At 42.9% G+C, this 24,650-nt stretch overlaps 1 protein-coding gene across 3 annotated transcripts in view; it reads right to left on the bottom strand.

Moving 5' to 3' along the window:
- Positions 1 to 22,941, bottom strand: part of mgat5 (alpha-1,6-mannosylglycoprotein 6-beta-N-acetylglucosaminyltransferase) — a 176,481-nt gene extending 153,540 nt beyond the window's left edge. Inside the window, exons 1-2 of one of the 3 annotated variants that reach the window (XM_085986593.1) lie at positions 22,568 to 22,941; positions 9,213 to 9,619 (exon numbers count right to left, since the gene is read on the bottom strand). In XM_085986593.1, the coding sequence (XP_085842719.1) occupies positions 9,213 to 9,489 (277 nt within the window). In that variant the 5' untranslated portion in view covers positions 9,490 to 9,619; positions 22,568 to 22,941. Of the gene's footprint in view, positions 1 to 9,212; positions 9,620 to 22,101; positions 22,321 to 22,567 lie in introns of those variants that run through there. The other 2 variants (XM_085986595.1, XM_085986592.1) reach the window with 2 other exon arrangements.
- Positions 22,942 to 24,650: the final 1,709 nt, after the last annotated feature.

Genomic DNA, 24,650 nt, shown 5'->3' with positions numbered 1-24,650 from the left:
ATACAGAACCTTGAAGTACTATGCGCAGTCTGGTCTCCACACTACAAAGAAGACATTTAAGCACTGGAGTAAATGCAGAGAAGATTTACAAGATGTTACCAGAATGGAGGGGATACAAACATGAAAAATTGAGCAGGCTACAGCTCTCTTCTCTGTCTCAATGTCAGCTGGACCCTCAGACAGGTGTTGAAGGTACTCAAGATCAGGGATTACCTCAAAATATAGCAGACTAGGAGGTGTAGGAAAGTACCAACTGGCACATTTCTTCTACACTGGATTGTAAACCTTTCTACTGAAACCTGCAGATCCTCTATAACCTGAAGAAGCTCCTGGTTTATGAATCACTGCCTCATTAAAGCCAGGCAATCAATTAGAAACCATCACAGCCAAGAAAACAAGCAGTCTTCTTCTTAGGCAGTCCCTCGGAACCGAGGATGACTTGATTCCACATTAAAAATAGGAGTTCTCAGGTGACTGATGAGTCCAATGCGGGACCTACAGTCTCTGTCACAGGCGGGGCAGACGGTGGGTGGGGTGCTTGGGTTGATGTGCGCTCCTTGCGTTGCCTGCGCTTGGCTTCTGCTTGCTCCCGCCGAACAGACTCGAGGTGTTCGGCGCCTTCCCGGATGCTTCTCCTCCACTTTGTGCGGTCTTGGGCCAGGGATTCCCAGGTGTCGGTGGGGATGTTACACTTTTTCCAAGGAGGCTTGGAGGGTGTCCTTGAAGCATTTCCACTGCCCAACTGGGGCTCTCTTGCCGTGCCGGAGCTCGGAGTAGAGTGCTTGTTTTGGGAGTCTCGTATCGGGCATGCGGACAATGTGACCTGTCCATCGGAGCTGATCGAGCGTGGTCAAAGCTTCGATGCTGAGGATGTTGGCCTGAGCGAGAACACAGACGTTGGTGCGCCTATCCTGCCAATGGATTTGCAGGATCTTGCAGAGGCAGCGTTGGTGGTACCTCCAGTGCTTTGAGGTGCCTGCTGTACATGGTCCATATCTCTGAGGCATACAGCAGGGCGGGTATCACTGCTGCTCTGTAGACCATGAGCTTAGTGCCGGGTTTGAGGTCCTGGTCTACAAACACTCTCTTCCTCAAGCGACCAAAGGCTGCACTGGCACACTGAAGGCGGTGTTGGACTTAGTCATCGACATCTGCCCTTTTTGACAGTAGGCTCCCGAGGTATGGAAAGTGGTCCACGTTGTCCAAATCCTTGTCGTGGATTTTGATAATCCGGGGGGGGGGGGCAGTACTGTATGGCAGGGGCAGGTTGGTAGAGGACCTTTGTCTTACGGATGTTTAGTGTAAGGCCCATGCTCTCGTACGCTTCGGTGAAGGTGTTGACGATGGTTTGGAGTTCGACCTCTGAGTGAGCGCAGACGCAAGCGTCGTCTGCATACTGTAATTCGATGACGGAGAATGGGACAACCTTGGATCTGGACTGGAGGCGACGGAAGTTGAACAGTTTCCCGTTTGTTCGGTAAATTAGCTCCACTCCAGTGAGGAGCTTACTGAGGGTGAGATGGAGCATTGCAGCAAGGAAGATCGAGAAGAGCGTTGGTGCGATGACACAGCCTTGCTTGACCCCGGTTCGTACGTGAATTGGGTCTGTGGTGGAACCGTTGGTCGGGATCACGGCTTGCATGTCGTCGTGAAGCAGGCAGAGTAGAAAACAGGTAGAAAGCAAGACTGAATGGGTATTGCTCAACTGAAGAATAACCACAACACTACGCTTAAGTCTACATGCAGGCAAGATCACTACTACACTGCCCTCTCAATAAACAGAAGCAAAGTACTGCTAATGCTGGAAATCTGAAATAAAAACAGAAAATGCTGGAAAACACTCAGCAGGTCAAACAACATTTGTGGAGAGAGAAACAAAAAAAGTTAACGTTTCAGGTCGATAAACTTTCATCAGAAATCGGAAGATGTTGGAGATTGACAGTTTTTAAGCAAGTACAAAGCCAAGGAAAGGGTGGGGGGAGGGGGGCGCTGTGGAGAGAAGTAAAGAACAAAGGGGAAGGTCTATAATAGGATAGAGGGTGGAGTGATTAAATGACAAAAGGGATGATGGTGCAAGGCAAAAAGGGATGGTAATGGAGCAAGTAAAAGGAACAAAATGTTGGGTCTAGAAGAGGTGTAAATGCTTACAACAGAATAGCAGAGGGGAAGGGAAACATGGAAAAGATGGTACAAGAAGTTAAGGCCCTCATGGCCCAGGAATGTAGTGGAGAAATGTGGGTTCGCAATAAAGGTCGTGAAGAAGGAAAGAAAAGAAAAGAAAAGACTTGCATTTATATAGCGCCTTTCACGGCCACCGGGCGTCCCAAAGCACTTTTTGAAGTGTAGTCACTGCTGTAATGGCTGTGCAGAACCATGAGACTAGGGGAAAACTAAAGAAATGTAAAAAAAACACCCAATTCCATAAGAATAATTTGCCATGTGACTTCGAAGCTGCCCTGTCTAAGTCGTGAGGAAAATCAAGAAATATTGCCAAACATTGCATCCAAACATATTGATAGCAACCCTTGATCTCAAACCAACCAACCAACCATTCAGCACACTAGCATTCATACTTGAGGTCCTTACTTGTATAAGAAAAACAAGCAGACTAAACTTCCTAAACAAATAATTCCCATGAGCAAGATACCTCAGATTTAAAATATGAATATTTCTATTCAATGGTGATCCTGACCAAAAATTAAGACAATCCTCCACCAATCCCCATTACCCGTTAGCTGTAAAAAAAAAAAAAAAAAAAAAAATTGTTTATGGGATGTGGGCGTCGCTGGTAAGGCCAGCATTTATTGCCCATCCCTAGTTGCCCTTGAGAAGGTGCTGGTGAGCCGCCTTCTTGAACCGCTGCAGTCTGTGTGGTGAAGGCACTCCTGTGGTGCTGTTAAGTAGGGAGTTCCAGGATTGTGACCCAGCGACGATGAAGCATCGGCGATATACTTCGAAGTCAGGATGGCGTGTGACTTGGAGGGGACTGTTCCCACGCGCCTGCTGCCTTTGTCCTTCTAGGTGGAAGAGGTCGCGGGTTTGGGAGGTGCTGCCGAAGAAGCCTTGGCGAGTTGCTGCAATGCATATTGTAGATGGTACACACTGCAGCCACGGTACGCCGGTGGTGGAGGGAGTGAATGTTTAAGGTGGTAGACGGGGTGCCAATCAAGCGGGCTGCTTTGTCCTGAATGGTGTCGAGCTTCTTGAGTGTTGTTGGAGCTGCACTCATCCAGGTAAGTGGAGAGTATTCCATCACACTCCTGACTTGTGCCTTGTAGATGGTAGAAAGGCTTTAGGGAGTCAGGAGGTGAGACACTCGCCGCAGAATACCCAGCCTCTGACCTGCTCTTGTTGCCACAGTATTTATGTGGCTGGTCCAGTTAAGTTTCTGGTCAATGGTGACCCCCAGGATGTTGATGGTGGGGGATTCGGCGACAGTAATGCCGTTGAATGTCAAGGGGAGGTGGTTAGACTCTCGCTTGTTGGAGATAGTCATTGCCTGGCACTTGTGTGGCACGAATGTTACCTGCCACTTATCAGCCCAAGCCTGAATGTCATCCAGGTCTTGTTGCATGTGGACATGGACTGCTTCATTATCTGAGGAGTTGTGAATGGTGCTCAACACTGCAGTCATCAGCGAACATTCCCATTTCTGACCTTATGTTGGAGGGAAGGTCATTGATGAAGCTGAAGATGGTTGGGCCTAGGACACTGCTCTGAGGAACTCCTGCAGCGATGTCCTGGGGCTGTGATGATTGACCTTCAATCACCATAACCATCTTCCTTTGTGCTAGGTATGACTCCAGCCAGTGGAGCGTTTCCCCCCTGATTCCCATTGACTTCAGTTTTACTAGGGCTCCTTGATGCCACACTCGGTCAAATGCTGCCTTGATGTCAAGGGCAGTCACTCTCACCTCACCTCTAGAATTCAGCTCCTTTGTCCATGTTCGGACCAAGGCTGTAATGAGGTCGGGAGCTGAGTGGTCTTGGCGGAACCCAAACTGGGCATCAGTGAGCAGGTTATTGGTGAGTAAGTGCCGCTTGATAGCACTGTCGATGACACCTTCCATCACTTTGCTGATGATTGAGAGTAGACTGATGGGGTGGTAATTGGCCGGGTTGGATTAGACACCAGACCCCCAAAAAAAACTGAGAACTAGGTAGGTATGGAGCAGAAGAGTTGCTGACTCGACATCTATCCCCAAAAAGGTAGGTCATAAAGTGATCAATTCTAACCTGAAATGGCAAAGGTTATCGATGTTGGCCCATAAACTAGAACATGAAATCCTGTGGAAATTGGCACACCTTGGATACTTCAGATGTATCTTTAGTGCAAGTAATTCTGCAACTTGCTTGCCAGAGCCCTTTAACATTAAAGGCCATTTACAGCAGTGTGTGTATTTTTTTAAATCTCTGGAAGGAAATTAATTTCTAGCCCAAGTAAGTAGGCATGCAAGTATGGCCTGAACAGCAAGCCACACTTTTATACAGTGCCCACTGCAACCAGCTGCTCAAGTTAAGCAGTCTGAAGTAGGTTCTCCAGCAACAGTAGAGATTTTTTCCAACTGGTGTCAAAGCTGTCCTTATAGCAAAGATGATCTGGAAAGCACAATGAGAAATTGCTGTCCAGTTATCAGGCAGGGTACCCTCATTCGCACTGCCCCAGAACAAAAACAATGTGGGGATTGAGATTCCAGTCTTAGATGGTGTGTTTGCCTTGACCAAACTGTATTCAGTTATTGATTGTGTTTTCAGAAGTACAGTATATTGCAACGGACTGTGCACACAGTCCAATTTAAGCATTACTATCCTTCTACACCTACTTGATTGAAGTTCTTTAAAAAATAAAAAAAAATGGAAGGGCCAAATCTCCAAAGTCAACAAAACCAACTTTTATCAGCTTCAAAACAGTATGCCTTCTTTCCTACAAACTCAGATGTATTCATCTCATAAGACCATGCGCCCACAAAGGTGGATTAAGGAAGGGGGGGGGGGGGGGGGCGGCGCTCAGGTACAACAGAGGGGCATCACCCTCTCCTCATAGGCAAGCTACTGTACAGAGTTCCTTCAAGCATGGAAGGAAAGTCTGTCTGTTGAGGATTCCTCCGTCCTTTAACACCAGGAGAATCTGGACAGTAGAAGATTAATTTTACAAAGTGTACAGCAAAGTGCTTCAACAAGACTTCAAGGGACAGAAGCCACGAATCTGCACTAACTGACATGAATGGTTTAAATGGCATGACATCTTGGGGGCGGGGAAATTAAGGTGTTAAGTACTTTAAAAAAAGGGAGAAATCTACTCCGCCAAACATTCAGAATCATATCCTCAGAATCGAGGCCTCAATGAGCAATTTGTTGCCAAATGGGTAGAGACCCTATTCTCCATGTACTTGTGCTTCAAACAAAGATCTAAATGCCACACAATGTGAGGGAATGAGTGAAGCACTAACACCAGTTAAAATTATCCAGTATCAAACCTTTTCCTTCAACTTCTTCACATCGTCAGTAACTGCACCACTGCAGACAAACGTAAGGGCCTGGCGGTCCAATGTTGCCGAACATGTTACACCCAAGTATCCTCCCAATCTAATTAGAATACATCCAAACTTAAAACAGGTGTAAATGAGCATAAATCAGTGTAAACATTTGGGGCCCAAGGAAATGCCAAACCCTTCATTAAGCCTTAAAATTTAAGTTTCAACGAATTTAACCATCATTCAAGCACATCAACCACAGCATGTTGAAGAACCTGCAATTGGGGAAGCTTTTCATTTTTTCTTGTGAATTAAACTTATAGAATGACACAGCACAGAAGGAGGCCATTCAGCCCATCATGTCTGTGCAGCCTCTTTGAAAGTGCTTTCCAATTAGTCCTGCTCCCCTGCTCTTTCCCTGAAGCCCTGTAAATTTTCTCCATTTAAGTATTTATCCAATTCCCTTTCGAAAGTTACAACTGAATCTGCTTCCATCACCCTTTCAGCATTGCATTCCAGGTCACAACAACTCATTGTATTAAAAACCTATGCCATAAAAATGCATTAAAAGAAACAGAAAATGCAGAGGTCCCAGTGAGGATAATTTTTTTTTTTTTTTTAATATATATAAACGCTCAAAAATTGCAATTATAAGACAGTCTAGAATGAAACTTCTAAACTGGAATAGGGCTAACTTCAAGAGGATGCGAAAGGATCTAGCCAGGGTAAAATGGAACCAAAGACGGACAGGAAAAACTAACAGAACAATGGGTGATCTTTAAGGAGGAGATGTTCCAAGTACAGGCTCGGTACATTCCAACAAGAGGGAAGGATTAGGGAACCAACGCAAGGGCTCCTTGGATGACGAGGGAGATAGAGAAGATGATGAAACAAAAAGAAGAGGGTGTATGATGCTTGTCAGGTGAATTCTTCAAGGGAGAACCAAATACAAATACAATAAGTTGAGAGGGGACGTGAAGAGGAAATTAAGATTGGCAGAGAAAGAACAAAAAGTAGAATGGCAATTAACATAAAAGGGAAACCAAAAATCTTCTAACGGCATGTAAACAGTAAGCGGGTAGTAAGAGGCCTATTAGCGACAAAGGTGGTGATATTATGCTTAGAGGTGCAAGGCAAGGCTAGAATAGTCAATGAGTACTTTGTATCAGTGTTTACTAAGGAGGTGGATGCTGACAAAATATCGGTAGCAGTGGAAAAGGTAGAAGCAATGGAAGGGGTGAAAATTGATAAGACAGGATGTACTAGAAAGGCTGGGTATGCTTAGAGTGGACAAGTCGCCTGGTCCAGATGGCTTGCATCCCAGATTGCTAAGGGAATTGGGGAGGAGATAGTGGAAGGGCTTGCCATAATTTTCCAATCTTCCCTAGATGCAGGGGAGGTGCCAGAGGGTTGGAAAGTGGCAAATGTGACACCATTGTTCAAGAAAGGGTGCAAGGACAATCCTAGTAACTACAGGCCAGTCAGTTTAACATCAGTGGTGGGTAAAGTTTTAGAAACAATAATCAAGGAAAAAAATTAACAGGCACTTGGAGAGGTTTAAGCTAATTAAGGAGAGTGAACACGGATTTGTAAAAGGCAGATCATGTTTGACTAATCTAATTGAATTTTTTGGATGAAGTAATGGAGGATTGATGAAGGGAATGCAATGGATGTTGTCTACATGGATTTTAGGAAGGCATTTGAAAAAGTGCCACATAGAAGGCTGGTTAACAAAATTGAGGCTCATGGAATAGGTGGGTCAGTGGTAGCTTGGATAAGGAATTAGCTTAAGGACAGAAAACAATGAGTTGTGGTAAATGGCTGCTTTTCAGACTGGAGGATGGTAGACAGTGGTGTTCCCCAAGGGTCAGTGCTGAGGCCACTGCTTTTTTGAGATATATATATGACCTGGATATTGAAATACAAAGTAGAATTTCTAAATGTGCCAATGACACCAAACTTGGGGGTGTGGCAAACAGTGAGGATGATACCAAATGACTGCAACAGGACATAGAAAGGCTAGCAGAATGGGCCGATGCAATTTAATACAGAGAAGTGTGAGGTGATGCATTTTGGCAGAAGGAACAGGGAGAGGCAATATACACTTAATGGCACAGTTTTAAAGAGTGTGCAGGGACAGAGGGACCTGGAAGTTAATGTGCATAGGTCCCTGAAGGTGGCAGGGCATATGGAGAGAGTTGTTAGCAAAGCATATGGGATCTTGGGTTTCATAAATAGAGGTATTGAGTACAAAAGTAGAGAAGTTATGCTGAATCTTTATAAAGAGCTGGTTAGGCCACAACTGGAGTATTGCATCCAGTTCTGGTCACCACATTTTAAGGAGGATGTGAAGGCCCTTGAGAGGGTGCAGAGGAGATTTACCAGAATAGTTCCAGGGATGGGGGAATCTTACCTACAAGGACAGGTTGGAGAAGCTGGATTTGTTTTCATTAGAGCAAAGGAGGTTGTGGGGTGATTTGATAGAGGTGTACAAGATTATGACGGGTTTGGATAGGCTAGACGGGGAAAGGCTGTTCTCACTAGTTGATGGTACAAGGACTAGGGGACACAGATTTAAGGTTTTGGGCAAGAGATACAGGGGGGACGTGAGGAAAAAAAATTTTACGCAGCGAGTGGCGAGGACCTGGCACTCGCTGCCGATGGAAGTGGTGGGAGCGGACACACTCAATGATTTCAAGAGGAGACTGGATAGGCACTTCAGGGAAATAAACTTGCAGGACTACGGGGATAGAGTGGGGGAATGGGACCGACTGGATTGCTCTGCAGAGCTGGCCACGGACTTGATGGGCCGAATGGCCTCCTTCTGTGCCGTTATGACTCTGACATGCAAAATAACTTTGTTTCCTGCTGTACCTGAAAATCTGGTTGCAATGTGTTGAGCCCCGAAACATGCCCAGTTTAGTGGGCAAGGATTCGTTCGGATGGACAGTTAGACGTAAAAGATCAAGGAGGCTTGGGCATATTGTAGTTATGCAGGTAACTCACCCAAAATTCCGCGATCTTTTAAGCCATGTAATTGGTTTTGTGGAGCAAACTCTAGGCCAAGGTTTGCAACAGGGCACCCACTAAAGCAGATAATAACCATAGTTATCCATAGAGCACTGGACTAGTTAATAACTGTTAGATATGAATATCAAAACTTCTGAAAAGAACCTCAATTAAAATTGGAGTGCAGCAGCTGTGCTAAACACTGTACATTATATAACCTTAAACCTCAAATTACTGGGCTTCAGAAAGCGTTTAAGTGATAAACTTCATGCTGCACTTCAAAATGGAACTAGAAGCGATGGCTGCCTGAGCCAAAATGCTAACATTGAACTCTATCCATTTTCTTTAAAAAAAAAATATTAGCAGTTAACCCTAAACCATGATTATGTCATAGTTAATTGAAATTGCCATTTCAAGTTACACTGAAGTTGGCTGCAAAGACCAAGGGATGTCAGTATGATGGCTTATCATTAGACTGGCATCCCAGGCATTTGCAGAGAGGAATCTCTGGTGCAGAATTGAATGTAGCTTGGATTAAATAGGATAGCTGAAGGTTGAATCCACTCTACTCGTAATAGAATTTACTTCAGTAAAATACAACTTCGTAGCCTATCAAGTTAAGCTGTTACTGGAACGGTCAAATATATTAATAAAAATTATGTTTTACAGCATACAAAATATAAGCAGCAGATATTTTAGAAGCTATTAAAATCAGCATGGTTAACTTACCATATGCAGTCATTGTGCCGACGTATGGCCCATCTGCTACATTTTGGTTTTCTTCTGCTAAAGCTTTGATGTATCGTTTACTAAGGTCCAGAATCTGCTCTCGAAGCATAGTACTGCTTTCATGTTGTGTCCGTTGTTGGATGGTAAAGTGCAGAAGCATCATTCCCCATATGAATCCAAATGTTACCAGAAAAAATCCTAGTTTTTGTGAAGATAACTTCCACAGATGAAAGGTCGCCATTGTTTTCAGCAGTGAAGTTATTCTGGAGTAAAACATGTATAAATAAAGTACATGATCCTATAGGTTATGTACCCAGGTTAACCTGTTCATATCTGTGAAGCTCTTCTTGTAGGAAAATCATCTTTAGTCAGGCAGCCCGGATACATCTGTACTGCTCATATCCATCCTAGGGTGAAGATAAGGAAAAAGATGTCTTACAAAACATTACTGATCATATATAACATAAAATACTGCCCATTTTGGAGGTGAGAACATCTAGAAATGATTTTCCTTAACTGAATACCAATTGAATCGGAATTACTTGTGTAAAAAAAGTTTGTATTTAGCAAAAAGATACAGTATCAATGTAAGGCAACATTAGAAAGCAATGAAATTGAAAAAAGTTTCCAGAAATCAGCAACAGTTTGATAATTAAACTGATATTTAATTTCCCTTAGGAAGGATCAGAAAACTATTCCTCGTTAAGTAGGCATGATATTTACATCTCAAGGCTTTTACCAAAAAGAATTTCCCAACTGACAATGCTGTTTCAATATCCAACCCATCAAAAAGTTCTCCTGGGATAAACCCAACTTGTACTGGTAACGTGCTGCATACTTTGTTCAGCAGATTATTCACTATTCAAAAATGCATGATCTGCTTTCACATTGCTTTGTGGTCTCTTCTTGTAATGTAGATATCTCCATTTGCAAACTTGGCAAGCAAGCAAAACAGCATTAAGTAAATGACAAATTACTACCCCACCCCCCAAACTCCATTTGAACAGAAGGCTCATTACTTCCTTCCATGAGTGACTTTGAATCACTGAAGGAATCATGGGTTCTGCATGGTTATACCAGTTCTGTGCTATTGAAATTTTGATCATGAATCGTAGTTCTTAACAAGTTCCTAATTTCTTTGTTAATCCCTGGTCTCTACAGATTTAGTATTTTCTCACCACATTGAGATTCGTTGGTGACCTTTGTGTAGTTTATCCAAGATAATTGTCTCAAGGGATAAAAATTACCTATTTTCAGGAACAATTAACTAACTATTGGGGGTGATTTTAACTTCACCTTCCCAGCAGAAAAATGATGGAATTGAATCAGCCGTCCGTTTTACACTTCATCAATTTTAGAACATATAAGAAATAGGAGCAGGAGTCGGCCATTTGGCCCCTCGAGCCTGTTCCGCCATTTAATGAGATCATAGCTGATCTGATCTTGGGCTCAGCTCCATTTCCCTGCCCGTTCCTCATAACCCTTCACTCCCTTATTGTTCAAAAATCTGTCTATCTCCGCCTTAAATACATTCAATGACCCAGCCTCCACAGCTCTCTGGGGAAGAGAATTCCACAGATTTACGACCCAGAGAAGAAATTCCTCCTCATCTCAGTTTTAAATGGGTGACCCCTTATTCTGAAACTATGCCCCCTAGATCTAGATTCCCCCATGAGGGGAAACATCTTCTCTGCATCTACCTTGTCGAGCCCCCTCAGTATCTTGTATGTTTCAATAAGATCACCTCTCATTCTAAACTCCAACGAGTATAGGCCCAAACTGCTGAATCTTTCTTCATAAGTCAACCCCTTCATCTCAGGAATCAACCTCCTGAACTGCCTCCAATGCAAGTATATCCCTCCTTAAATAAATAAGGAGACCAACACTGTACGCAGTACTCAAGGTGTGGTCTCACCAATACCCTATAGTCACAGCAGGACTTCCCTACTTTTATACTCCAACCCCCTTGCAATGGAGGCCAACATTCCATTTGCCTTCCTGATTACTTGCTGTACCTGCATGCTAACTTTGTGTTTCATGCACAAGGACCCCAGGTCCCTCTGTACTGCAGCATTTTGTAATCTCACTCCATTTAAATAATAAATTTGTTTTTTTATTTTTCTTACCAAAGTGGATAACCTCACACTTTCCCACATTATACTCCATCTGCCAAATGTTTGTCCACTCACTTAGCCTGTCTATATCCCTTTGCAGATTCTTGGAGTCCTCTGCACAACTTGCTTTCCCACCTATCGTTGTATCAGCAGCAAATTTGACTACATTACACTCAGTCCCTTCATCCAAGTCATTAATATAGATTGTAAATAGTTGAGGCCCCAGCACGGATCCCTGTGGCACCCCACTAGTTACAGTTTGCCAACCGGAAAATGACCCATTTATCCCGACTCTCTGTTTTCTCTTAGTTAGCCAATCCTCTATCCATGCTAATATATTACCCCCAACCCTGTGAGCACTAAACTTGTGCAGTAACCTTTTATGTGGCACCTTATTGAATGCCTTCTGGAAATCCAAATACACCACATCTACTGGTTCCCCTTTATCCACCCTGCTCATTACATCCTCAAAGAACTCCAGCAAATTTGTCAAACATGATTTCCCTTTCATAAAACCATGCCGACTCTGCTTGACTGTATTATGATTTTCTAAATGTCCTGCTACTGCTTCCTTAATAATGGACTCCAGCATTTTCCCAATGACAGATGTTAGGCTAACTGGTCTATAGTTTCCTGCTTTCTCTCTCCCTCCCTTCTTAAATAGAGGCGTTATATTTGTGGTTTTCCAATCTGCTGGGACCTCTCCAGAATCCAGGGAATTTTGGTAGATTGCAATCAATGCATCCACCATCTCTGCAGCCACTTCTTTTAAGACCCTAGGATGCAGGCCATCTGGTCCCATTTTTAGTCCCATTATTTTACCAAAGTACTTTTTCTTTAGTGATTGTTTTAAGTTCCCCCTCCCTATAGCCCCTTGATTATGTATGTAATACCCACTGGAAATGTTATGTACGCTAAGTATGGTTATCAATCTTTAACTTAGACACTATTATCATTGTTATAAATCCCTGGGTTACAGTTGCCCATGTGAAGGTACGGCAAGAACTTTTAAGGACACAATGTGACTAAGGGCAGACTTTCCATAATTCTGCACCAGTATCAACTGTTGCAGACAGTGAGGCTGCGCAGTCTCCAGGCAGAAACCCCAGGAGGAAGGGGTGGAGTCGGGTTTTTCGAGCGGGAAGAAAGGAGCGACTGGAAGAAGAGGGCAGGAGCTCTGAAAAGAGGGCTCAGGAGGCAAGTGGCTGCCGCATCCCGTCCCGGGCTTCCAAACTCGGCCGCCGCCCTTCGTATTAGTAGCTCTGCATCCAGAACTCAAAGTGGGATTCAGTGATCGTGAAGAGAATTCAACGAAGGGGTTCGGAGTCGTAAGTCTTGCAGGCATTATACATACCATGAGCTCCAACTTAAGCGCGCCAACGAAAGAGTGCACTCGAATTTGGACACAGGGACAGATTCTCCTTTGAATCCATATAAATGGAGAATGTATGTTTATTATGTCTAGATTCATTCTAATGTATGCAAATGTCTAATTTAGGTCATTGACCCGTAATCTTCTTATACTGTCTGACGTTAAAACTATAAAGTAAGATAATTAGAATTAAGCCATTGTAGTAGTGATCTCCTTACTGGATTATAGAATACTGTCTACAACAGAGACCACATTTCACATATATCTAGAGAACCGTGAAGGGGTTACATGTATTATTGGGATGGTTTTAGTGTCTTCTACCATGAAGACTGATACTTGAAGTAAAATCAGGTAGGGTGCAAAACAGGCAGAAAATCCAATTGGATTTCTGCTGAGTGGTTCAGGTAAAATTATCCCCTTAGTTCTGATAATTCCTCACAATTAGTATTCTACTTGGTATGTGTAACAGTATAAATGTACACTCTACTCTCAATTCAAAAAGTCACAGTTTAATTGTTTTAAGCACTAAATTCTCACTTTGCTGTATTATATATGTTGCTAAATTCATATTATTGGCTATTAAAAAAAAATGTTGGAATTATCATCAAGAGTAGAAAGGAACCCTATCTCATTCTGAATTATTGGATTCTTAGCAGTAATTTGCCTTAAGTTCTTGGAACTGAGCAGTAACTGGTTGCTCAGGTTCAACATAGAACTCAATGAAGTTATCCAAGAATCACTTACATGCCCAACAGGTCACCAAAGCTTTTCGACATACTCCTATTCAATCTTAGCAATCATGAAATATATTAACCTAGACTTCACTGAACAGTAATGGCACTAATATCAGCTGAAAATATAGTTCAAGTTCCTGAAGTGCTCTCAAGGTTTATCCATGCCCATACATGGTCCTTTCTCAATAAGTCTTTAATTGGTTCTGATCTAATGTGGAGAGAATTTTTCAAATTTGCCAACTTCACTAAACAAAAGCAACTATAACTATTTGCATTTCTATACTGTTCCCTACAGAGGACAATGTCTCTAAGCACTTGATGTGGACAGAGGGGAGAATTTTTTTTGGGAGGGAGAATGAAAGCAGAGAGAATACTTTAACCAGCTTTTGAAAAGGAGATAAAAAGCTGGAAAGATTTTCAAAGGGAGGTCCAGAGAACATGCATCAGATCCAGACAAATTGGTTGTTGAAATGGTGTTTCCCCCACATAGCACATCAGTTTGAGACAATAGAGGTTTGCTAACGTCATTCCAGTAAAGAGTCACAACATTTTGGAATGAATAATTCATTTGAGTTCAGTATGGGTTAGCTGCCAGGAACTCATTCCTGGAATGACAGTTGAAAGTTTAAGTCATGGCTTGACTGACCAATCCCCAGGTATGGAGAACTGAGGAAGAGTCAGAGGTCAAGTCTTTGGCTTCCTGTTCAGCTAGGAAAAAAATCTGCAGAAATCTGGTAAAGAGGTCAGATAAAGAGATGAAAGAGATGAGAGCTTACTGATGACTAGTTTCAGTCAAATTTCTAAGCTGAAAATTGTATTTAGTGTGTTAACAAGGATAGTGTCATGTGCTTTGTTATTTTCTGTGTTACAAGGAGTGTTATGAAATTGGTTAAAATTTATTGCAAACATTACTGTAAAATAAATCAGTTTATTGATTTATAATTCACTTAGTCTCACTAGAGTGTTCAGTCTGCCTTCTAGCAAATAGGAAGAACATTACAATACCCTTTTAACACAATATTGGGTTTTTTGGTTATTACCTGCGTCATGCTAAGATATGACTAAATATTAGGCAGTAAACTTCCGATCAGAAAGGTCATACGGTCCACTTACAGGAGTGTCCGGTGACCCGAAGCCAGAATACTTAATGGAGACCTAAAATCTCCAACAGTTGACAGTACAAGGAACCCCTCAGGTGCAGCATCATGAGCAGCATAAATCACCATGTACGAGTACACATTGCCACCATTCTCCGGACTACAGCATAGACACATAGCATACCACATTGAATGGTGGTTCCCCCAAGTCAAATTGAAGAGCTTCTAGCAGCTGCTTGCCTCTCTGAAACTCTATGGTAGGCACTGAACCCTGAATAGGAGTGCATCATTTCATACTCAACCTCCAACAGCTGTCATTCCAAGGCTCCATTTCCTCATCAGTTATGTGAAGGACATCTGCCTTCAGCATGGTGTGGGGTTTGGGGGGGGGGGGGGGGGGGGGGGGCGGGGAGGATTTACTAAGGTCATCCTGCAACGGGTCAACCACCTTGATGTCCTAGGTATAGAAATCATAGAATAATACAGCACAGAAGGAAGCCATTCAGCCTATCATGTGCCAGCTTTTTGAAAGAGCTATCCAATTAGTCCCACAGCCCTGTAAATTTTCTCTCCAAGTATTTATCCAATTCCCTTTTGAAAGTTACCATTGAAACCGCTTCCACCACCCTTTCAGGGAGTATATTCCATATCACAATTCATACTCTCTGCTCCTCTTATTCCCTTTTTTTAGATCTCCTCTGTACTTTCTGTCGTCAGCCTGGCTCTCTTTATTTATTCATTCACAGGATGAATGCATAATTCATACTGTATTATGAACCTTACATTTGTCATAAGCAGTTTCATCTCTATATCTTTAGTCATCCAGGGAGCTTTAGCTTTGGAGCACTTTGTTTCTGCATCGTGGGAATGTGTCTACTCTGTATCCGAACAACCTCCTCTTTGAAGGCCTCCCATTGTTCAACTTCTGTTTTGCCTACAATTTCTGATTCCAATCCACCTGGGCCAGATCCCTTTTTAATTCACTGAAATTAGCCCTCCTCCAGTTAAGTATTTTTATGCTTGATTGTTCCTTGTCCTTTTTCATTACTATTCTAAACCTGATGATATTATCACTGTTCCCCAAATTCCCCCCCACTGAAACTTGCCCCGCTTCATTCCCCACAACTAGATCCAGCACGGCTTCCTTCCTCGTTGGATGGAAAAAATACTGCTCAAGAAAGCTCTTGAAGAATTCCTCCCTCTCTTTGCCCTTAACACTGTTACTATCCCAGTCTATATTAAGATAACTGAAGTTCTGCATTATCACTACTCTATAGTTCTTGCATCTTTCTGTAATATGCCTACAAATTTGCTCCTCTATCTCCATCCCACTATTTGATGACCTATAGTATTCACCTAGTAGCACAACAGCTCCTCTATTCTAAGCAAATATATTCTTTGACCCCTCAACTACCTCATCCCTTTCCAATGCTAGAATAGTTTCTTTGATCAATACTGACACTCCTCTCCTTTTCTCCCCCCTTATCTATCTTTCCCAAGTACTTTGTTGCCAGGAACATGAAGTTCCCAATCCTCCCCTTCTTTGAGCCAGGTCTCCGTTATTGCCACTATATCATTGTCCCATGTGACAACTTGTGCCTGCAGCTCCCCAACTTTAGTTACCACGCTACATGCATTGACACACATGCATTCCAAACCCATCTTAGACTGCCTAGCATTTTCCCCCTGTCTGATCACTCCCTATTTCTGAACTATTCTTTACTCCAGTGCTATTTGTCGCAGTCCTCTGTGCCACTCGTTTCTCCTCAAATGTTTCATCCTGGTGCCCACACCCCTGCCAAATTAGTGGTGAGTGGAGGTTTCTCTGACTGCAGAGAAGTATGCAGTGGGGTCCCCAAGAGGTCAGCATTAGGACCATTGCTTTTCTTGTTATATAAGTGACCTAGACTTGGGTATAGGGAGTACAATTTTGAAGTTTGCAGATAATACAAAACTTGCCAATGTAGTGAGCAGGATAGCAACAGACTTCAGGAGGACATAAACAGACTCATGAAATGGGCAGGCAAAATTTTATACAGATAAGTATGTGATGCACTTTGGAAGGAACAACATGGAGGGGCAGCCTAATCCAAATGGTATGATTTTGATGGGGTTGCAAGAGCAGAGGGACCTGACTGTACATATTCACAAATCTTCGAAAGTGGCAGGGTAAGTTGATAAGGCGGTTAGAAAGCATTTTGTAAATAGAGGCATTGAATACAAAAACAAGGAAGTCATGCTGAACCTTTACAAAATCACTGGTTAGGCCTCAGCTGGAGTAGTGTAGAGTTCTGGGCACCACACTTTAGGAAGGATATCATAGCCTTGGAGAGAGTACAGAGGAGTTTTACCAGGAATGAGGGACTTCAGTTATGTGGAGAGATTGGAGAAGCGGAGATTGTTCTCCTTAGAACAGAGAAGGTTAAGGGGAGACCAGACCTAATAGAGGTCTCCAAAATGATAAGGGGTTTTGATAAGGCAAGCAGGGAAAAACGGTTTCCTCTGGAAGTAGGTCAGTAACCAGAGGTCACAGATTGAAAATAATTGGCAAAAGAACTAGAGCAGAAATTAGAAGAATTTTTTTTGCACAGAAGGTTAAGATCTGAAATGCACTACCTGAAAGTGGTGGAAGCAGATTAGACTGGAATTTTCAAAAGGCAATTAGACACGTACTTGAAGAGGACTAACTTGCAGGGTTATGGGAGAAAGAGCTGGGGTGCGGGACTAAATTGGACAGCTCCTTCAAAGAGCCGGCACAGGCATGACGGGGTGAATGGCCTCCTTCTGTGCTGCAAGATTCTATGAAACCAAGTACAGTAAAAACATCTATAGATCAAATTTGGAAAATCAAAATCTGTAACAGTATTGCTTTGTGTTTTTCCTAGTTCAAGTGGACACAATGTCACATGCCCATTATACTTTACCAATATCCTATTAACAGCACTGAACTCTATTCAAAATTAATTCATCCCATTACATTATGCAGTTAATACTAACAATGTGGGATTAATCCAAAGGAAAGGTTATACTCCAAGCACCAATTTCAGATCAGTACCTGCTTGAAATTACATGGACCAAATAGACAATACGTATTTGCTGGGTTTGCATCACTCTCTGGCAAGACAGTCACCATGTGCGCTTATTACATTTGCACAAAGCTCCACTCAGATTTTCAAAATGCTAAGTACATCTCGTTGCTGAACAGCTGATGAGATAGAATAATTGTCTTTTTCCAAACATTAAAAAGTTTGCTTCACACCTGTTGTGGTTATACTGCCAATGTGTTGCAATACTCCCTTCTCGAAGTGATTTGACAGTTAGATTAAACTGAACTTGGGCATAGGGCACTGCAGTTATATTGCATTTCTTGCTTCAGCAATACAAAATTGACTGCATTATTATTTCCAATCAAAGCCAAGACCACCCATAATTGCCAATGAATTGAATGGGGTAGAAGAGCGAAGGAATCTAGTGATACAGGGGAAGAAATCATTCAAAGCAGCAAATGCTAACAAAGCATCATGATTTATTTCATGGGGAAATGCAGCAGCCAAATTGCACACAGCAAGCTCCCACAAACAGCAATGTAATGATCAGATAACCTGTTTAGTGATGTTGATGGAGGGATAAATATTGGCCAGAACACCGAGGATAACTCCCCTGCTTGTCTTTGAAATAGTGCCATGGAATCTTTTACTTCCACCCAAGATAGCAGATGGGGCCTCGATTTAACGTCTCATCCGAATGACGGCACCTCTGACAGTGCAGCACTCCCTCAGTACTGCACTGGAGTGTCCGCTTGAACCCACAACCTTCTGACTCAGAGGCGACTGCTACCAACTGAGCCACAGCTGACAGGGTAGATGTGGAGAGAATGTTTACACTTGTGGGAGAATCCAAAACTGGGGGCCATAAATACAAGATAGTTACTAATAAATCTAATAGGGAAATAAGGAGAACTTTCTTTACTCAGAGCAGTTAGAATGTGGAACTTGCTACCACAGGAAGTAGTTGAGACAAATAGCTTAAATGCTTTCAAAAGGAAACTAGACGAGTACATGAGAGAAAGTCCAAAGATGTGAGAGTTAGGTTGATTGGCTATGATAAATTGACCCTTAGTGTTAGGGGGATTAAATACGTGGGGTTACGGGGATAGAGTGGGATATGTGTTGGTGTAGGGGTTACGGGGATCGGGTGGGATATGTGTCGGTGCAGGCTCGATGGGCCGAAATGGCCTCTATCTGCACTGTGGGGTTTCTGTGATTCTGTGAAAAGGGAATATAAAAAGGTATGCTGAAGTGAGGTAGATAGACTGGGAGGAGCATAAACACCAGCACAGGCTAGTTGGGCTGAATGGCCTGTTTCTGTGCTGCATATTCTATACAATTTCTATGTATACTATCCCATTGTAGCGATGAAATCAGATTTGCACCAACTAGCAGCTTTTGTTAATTAAAAACCATCTTAGGCAGAAAGACATTAGATGTAGAAGAGGTATGCTAATGTGTTGGCTGCAGAAGCAGACACTGAGCTATGCGATCACAAAGGCAAGGAGGTAATTCAGTTATTTAAAGTCAGCAGACAATACAGATGCATTGCCACTTAAGTGGAACTATGTATGAAGAGTAACCACTCGGGCAAGGATTGCAGAGATGCCAGTGCCCAAGGAAAGGCCAATGCTGCACCATGAAGACCTTGAACACATGAAACATTGAGGCATAATACTACCTCATATTTCATTATGGGTGTCATTTCTGGATAACAGAATTATTATGACTGTAGATTTATTTTCTTTGATCAATCTTTGCACAAGAACTAATCATGGTGCTTTGAAATATTTTAGTAACAGGATAATCAAATGCAGCAATTTGATTTTTTTTCCTTAAGGTAAGCACAATTTATACATTGTTAAAACTTGAGTTAAACCCTAGTGATGACCATTATGTGCAGTACAGCTGTCCAATTACAACAACAAAAACTTGCATTTATATAGCACCTTTAACATCATAAAACATCTCAAGGCACTTCACAGGTACATTATCAGGCATAATTTGACACCGAGCCGCTATTAGAACAGGTGATCAAAAGCTTGGTCATAAAGGTAGGTTTTAAGGAGTGTTTTAAAGGAGGAGGGGGAGGTAAAGAGGCCGAGGTATAGGGGAGGAATTCCAGAGCTTAGGTCCTAGACAGCTGAAACCACAGCCGCCAATGGTGGAGCGAAGGAAATCGGGATGCACAAGAGGCCAGAATTGGAGGAACGGAGAGTTCAGGGAGGGTTGTAGAACTGGAGGAGGTTACAGAGATAGGGAGGGGAGAGGCCATGGAGAGATTTGATGAGAATTTTAAATTGGAGGTGTTGCTGGACCAGGAACCAATGTAGGTCAGTGAGCACAGGGGTGATGGGGGACGAGTGAATGAGACTTGGTTTGAGCTAGGATGCAGGTAGCAGAGCTTTGGAAGGGGTCAGCCAGGGGAGCAATGGAATAGTCAAGTCTGGAGGTAACAAATGCATGGATGAGGATTTCAGCAGAAGAAAATTTTAAAATTCTACATAGCAATTGAACTTCCAACCACATATCCACGCCCGACTCTGTCCCTGCCTCAGCTCATCTGCTGCTGAAACCCTCATCCATGACCTTGTTACCTCAAGACTTGACTATTCCAATGCACGCCTGGCTGGCCTCCCACATCATACTCTCCATAAATTTGAGGTCATCTAAAACTCGGCTGCCTGTGGCCTAACTCGCACCAAGTCCCGTTCACCCATCACCCTTGTGCTCGCTGACCTACACTTGCTCCTGGTTAAGCAACGCTTTGATTTAAAATTCTCATCTTTGTTTTCAAATCCTTCCATGGCCTCGCCCCTCCCTATCTCTGCAATCGCCTCCAGTCTTGAGATATTTGCGCTCCTCAAATTCTGGCCTCCAGCATTCCTGGATTTTAAATCACTCAACCATTGGTGGCCGTGTCTTCAGCTGCCAAGGCCCTAAACTCTGGAATTCCCTCCTTAAACCTCTCCGCCTCTATCCTCCTTTAATACACTCCTTAAAACCTACCTCTTTGACCAAGCTTTTGGTCATCTGCCGACTATCTCGTGTGGCTCGGTGTCAAATTTGGTTTTACAACGCTCCTGTGACGCGCCTTGGGACATTTTACCACATTAAAAAGGTGCTGTATAAACACACGTTGTTGTTGTTGTAGTAAAGTTGGTATGCCTTTTAGCTCGTTGATCATTGAACCTTTCTCCCAACTACACAACATCAAACTGTCAATGTGTATACTTCATAACCTACTCCTGTTCTTATGTTCAGTGATTTTTAGTGCCATCAAAGCATGATGTCATTAATAGAAAAAAGTGTCAATGTTGGAGAATAAAGCATTTTGTTTATATTAGTAACTCTCAGATCAGTTACAGACCAGCTCACCCTATCCTTCCCCAACAATGTATTCATCTCAACAACAACTTGCATTTATGTAACAATTCAACATAGTAAGTGTCCCATTGCGCTTCACTGTAGTGTAATCAAGACAACAAAAACGCAGAGTTCTCGGAAGGTTGTAGGGCTGGAGGAAGTTACAGAGATAGCCATGGAGGGATTTAAACAGAAGGAAGAGAATATTTAATTTACAGCATTGATGGACCAGGGAGCCAAGGTAGGTCAGCCAGCACAGGAGCGATGGGCGAATGGGACTTGATGCAAATTAGGATACACATAGCAGAGTTTTGGATGAGCTCAAGTTTATGCAGTGTGGAAGATGTGAGTCCAGCCAAGAGATAACAAAAGCATGGATGAGGGTTTCAGCAGCAAATGGGTTGAGGCAGGGGCAGAGATGGGCAATATTACAGAGGTTAGCTGGGTTGAGACAAGTAAAATATTTCATACTTGGAACATGCAGTGGGCAAAAGGCATATTTTTGCTCCTTCAGCTTGGAGCTGCATTTGAATTTTGTTCCTGAACGCTTTACAAATGAATTATATCTACACATACGGAAAAGCATTACAATCCGACTTGCAGGCTTTCCACAAAATTCAAGTCCAGTGACTCGGTTCTCCTTCCATTTATCGAGCAGCCTCTCAATTATCTGCGGCTACAGACATCGAATACTTCAGGGGAAAGGTGTTTGGCTTAATATTTAAAAAAAACACATGAATTCCTTGTATTGAGTAACCTTGGCAAGCTCTTTCCTCACCATCGGGCTTATCGTACAAATACTCACGATAATTCCACGCTTGAGCAGGCAGGAGGAGCTCTCTTTGCTAATGATAAGGGGTGTTAGCTCAGCGACTGGAAGAGACTGTCAGCCTTGGATAAACCCAAACACCTCCCCTCTCACAAAACTGCATCGCCCACCCTGACAGACACCTATTATTACTGTTCGATGGACAACATATCCTGGCAAAGACATTACAACAACAACATCATACTAACCCATCCCGCAAATTAAAAAAAAACCTGCAGAGAAACCGTGAGAAAAACACCGAATACAGCAGCCACGGTTTATTATCCTCACCTGGGAGGCGATCTCTTTCTATATATATATATATATATATATATATATACACATACCTACCTAAAGTTAATTGAAGTTAAACGCCTTCCTTTCCCTTCCTCTTGCCCTGATGCGTGTTTTAATGCGCGGATATTACGTTTAAATTTATTTTCTCACACGGGCACAGTCCCGGCCAGCAGCGTCTCTCTAGCCCCTTTTTAAATCGCTCGAGCGCAGTTTTAGCGAGCGACGCCGCCGAGCTCCAGTGAACACGCGCATGCGCTCACCATCCTCCAACGCCACCGAGCCCCCAGTGAGCACGCGCATGCGCTCGCCCTCCTCCAACGCCGCCGAGCCCCCAGTGAGCACGCGCATGCGCCCGCCCTCCTCCAACGCCGCCGAGCTCCCGTGAGCACGCGCATGCGCTCGCCCTCCTTCTCTCTCCCCTCCCCGGGAGAGTCCCGCTCTTCCATTCTCCGCTCCCGAGTCCCAGGAGACAGCGACGCGAGCGACCCAACTGGCTTGATTGATTGATGCCGCCGCTTACCTGAACCCACTGCTTTTCTGCGAGACCCTCGTATCCTTTTTTTTAAAAATAATTAATCAGCCAATCCTTGTCCTTTTATTTTTGTTTCCTTCTTCCTCCTCCAAAGCGTGTGGAAAGTTCCAGAAGGGCAAGGCCAGCCAATAGCAGCGGCTTCTGGTTCAACAGCGAACCTCGTCTGCACGGGGTCCTCGCCACCCTTGCTCCTTTAGCTCTCTCACTATCTGCCTGCATCGATTTCGGTTCGACAACAACAATAAGGGCGCTCGAGCGGGCCACCCGCCGGTCAGCTGAGTTCCTTCAGTCTCACACACACCCCACACACAGCGATCGCTGCCACCACTGCGCACAATAAAGATACTGTACTGTGCAAGTGTAAAGTGATACTTATTTAACATTGCAGCTACTGCGAAAAAAGCAAAGAAAACACATTTAGAGGATATTGATTTTTATCATGACGGATTAAACGATCGTTTTAAATATAACTAACTTGCCAGTATGTCTTTTTTTAGTAAAATGATTTCACTTTCTATTCTCCCCCTCCCGGAAAACTCACATTTCCTTTGAGGAAATGCAAACCCGTACCGTCAGTGGTCTGTATGACTCATTCAACTGTAAAATAGTCTAGAACAAGAAGGCCATTCAGCCCATCGAGACGGTTTCCAACAGGAGGCCTTTCATCTCCTGACATCTTTTTCCAAAATGCTCTGTTCCTGTGCCGATTTAAAGATTTCCTGCATAGGTTTCCTGTGTGTTGCCAAAAACTAAAAGCAGCCAAACGTTTCACACCATTGCACTAATACTGTTTTGCAAAATAATAGTTTTAAATTTTAACACATTACATTTACAATTTATAAAATGCTATTTTATAAAATGATAAATGTTAAGCAATTTATAAATTGTAAATGTAATGTGTTAAAATTTAAAACTATTATTTTGCAAAACAGTATTAGTGCTATTTTATAAAATGATAAATGTTAAGCATTTCCTGTGTAGTTTATTATACACAGTTAATTTAAATTAGCACAAGTATACAAGATCAAAAGCAATACATATACAAAAATAAAATCATAATAGGACCCTTTGGTGACTTTGCCATGGGTAGTCTGGACAAGAGGGCAAACAGGTTGAAAGGATCAAATGAAGAATGATGGGAGAGGTAAGTGCAAAGTTAGGTGACAGCTATGTTTAAGAGCCTTAGAAAGGGAGAAAATGATGGAGATACAGTGGAAGTTGGATATAACAGGATCCAGGGCAGGCTTTCTAAGGAGGGCTTGTTGACAATAGTTTTGAAGGCCAGATAGACAATACCAGAGGAGAGGGGGCAGTTGTCAGCAAACTTTGGACCAAGGAGAGATAGTTATCAGGAAGAGGTCAAGAGAGCAGGTTGGAAGAAAATTGCTTAAAAATCTATATCCAGACTCATCTCTGAGACCTGGGACTTCAGGAGTCCAATTATTTGCTAAACAGATGCATCATTCCTTAGTGCCTAAGCAGACTGGCCCCAATTTTAACCCAAACCAACTCAACAGGGTTCTATGTACGTCATCGGACCCTGATTTGCATATGGCAGTGAGGCTGCTGCCGGTTTCTGGTGGGGGTCTTGGCTGCCTATTTTAGGCCAAACCAAAATGGGAGTGAACATTGCAGCAGGTTTTCCTTTGTGATTTTGGTCTCACTACCACAATTCTCCTGCCGAAAAATGGTGCAGTCGAGAAACCAAAATTGTCCCCGTTGACTGTTGCTAGGGTACAGTTTTACAGGCAGCAACAGCCTTCTGGTATCTCAGTCAAGTGACCATTCACAACAACTTGACTGGTGGAAATTAGAGATGACAAGTTGTGTGACAGAATGCCAGTTGGAATAGTAGCTTTCATGCAGGAGCAGTGACTGTTTGATTTCAGGTGGGAGCAGCAGACAAGTTAAATAGATAGTACTTTACGTTAAGTTTGGTTAAATAAAAAATACTTTTAGTAGAAAATAGTTTGAGTTGTGGAAAGGAAATGTAATTTTTTTTAGGGTATTTTAAAGTTGAAGGAAGTTAAAAATGCTTTTATATCAGGGTATCAGTTACACAGGGAAATGA

Source organism: Somniosus microcephalus, chromosome 4 (genome assembly GCF_052327205.1).
Source record: "Somniosus microcephalus isolate GS21.2 chromosome 4, FLI_Smic_1.0, whole genome shotgun sequence".
Lineage (NCBI taxonomy): Eukaryota > Metazoa > Chordata > Chondrichthyes > Squaliformes > Somniosidae > Somniosus > Somniosus microcephalus.
Note: the sequence above shows the minus strand (reverse complement) of the source record. Positions and strands in the feature narration are given on the sequence as shown.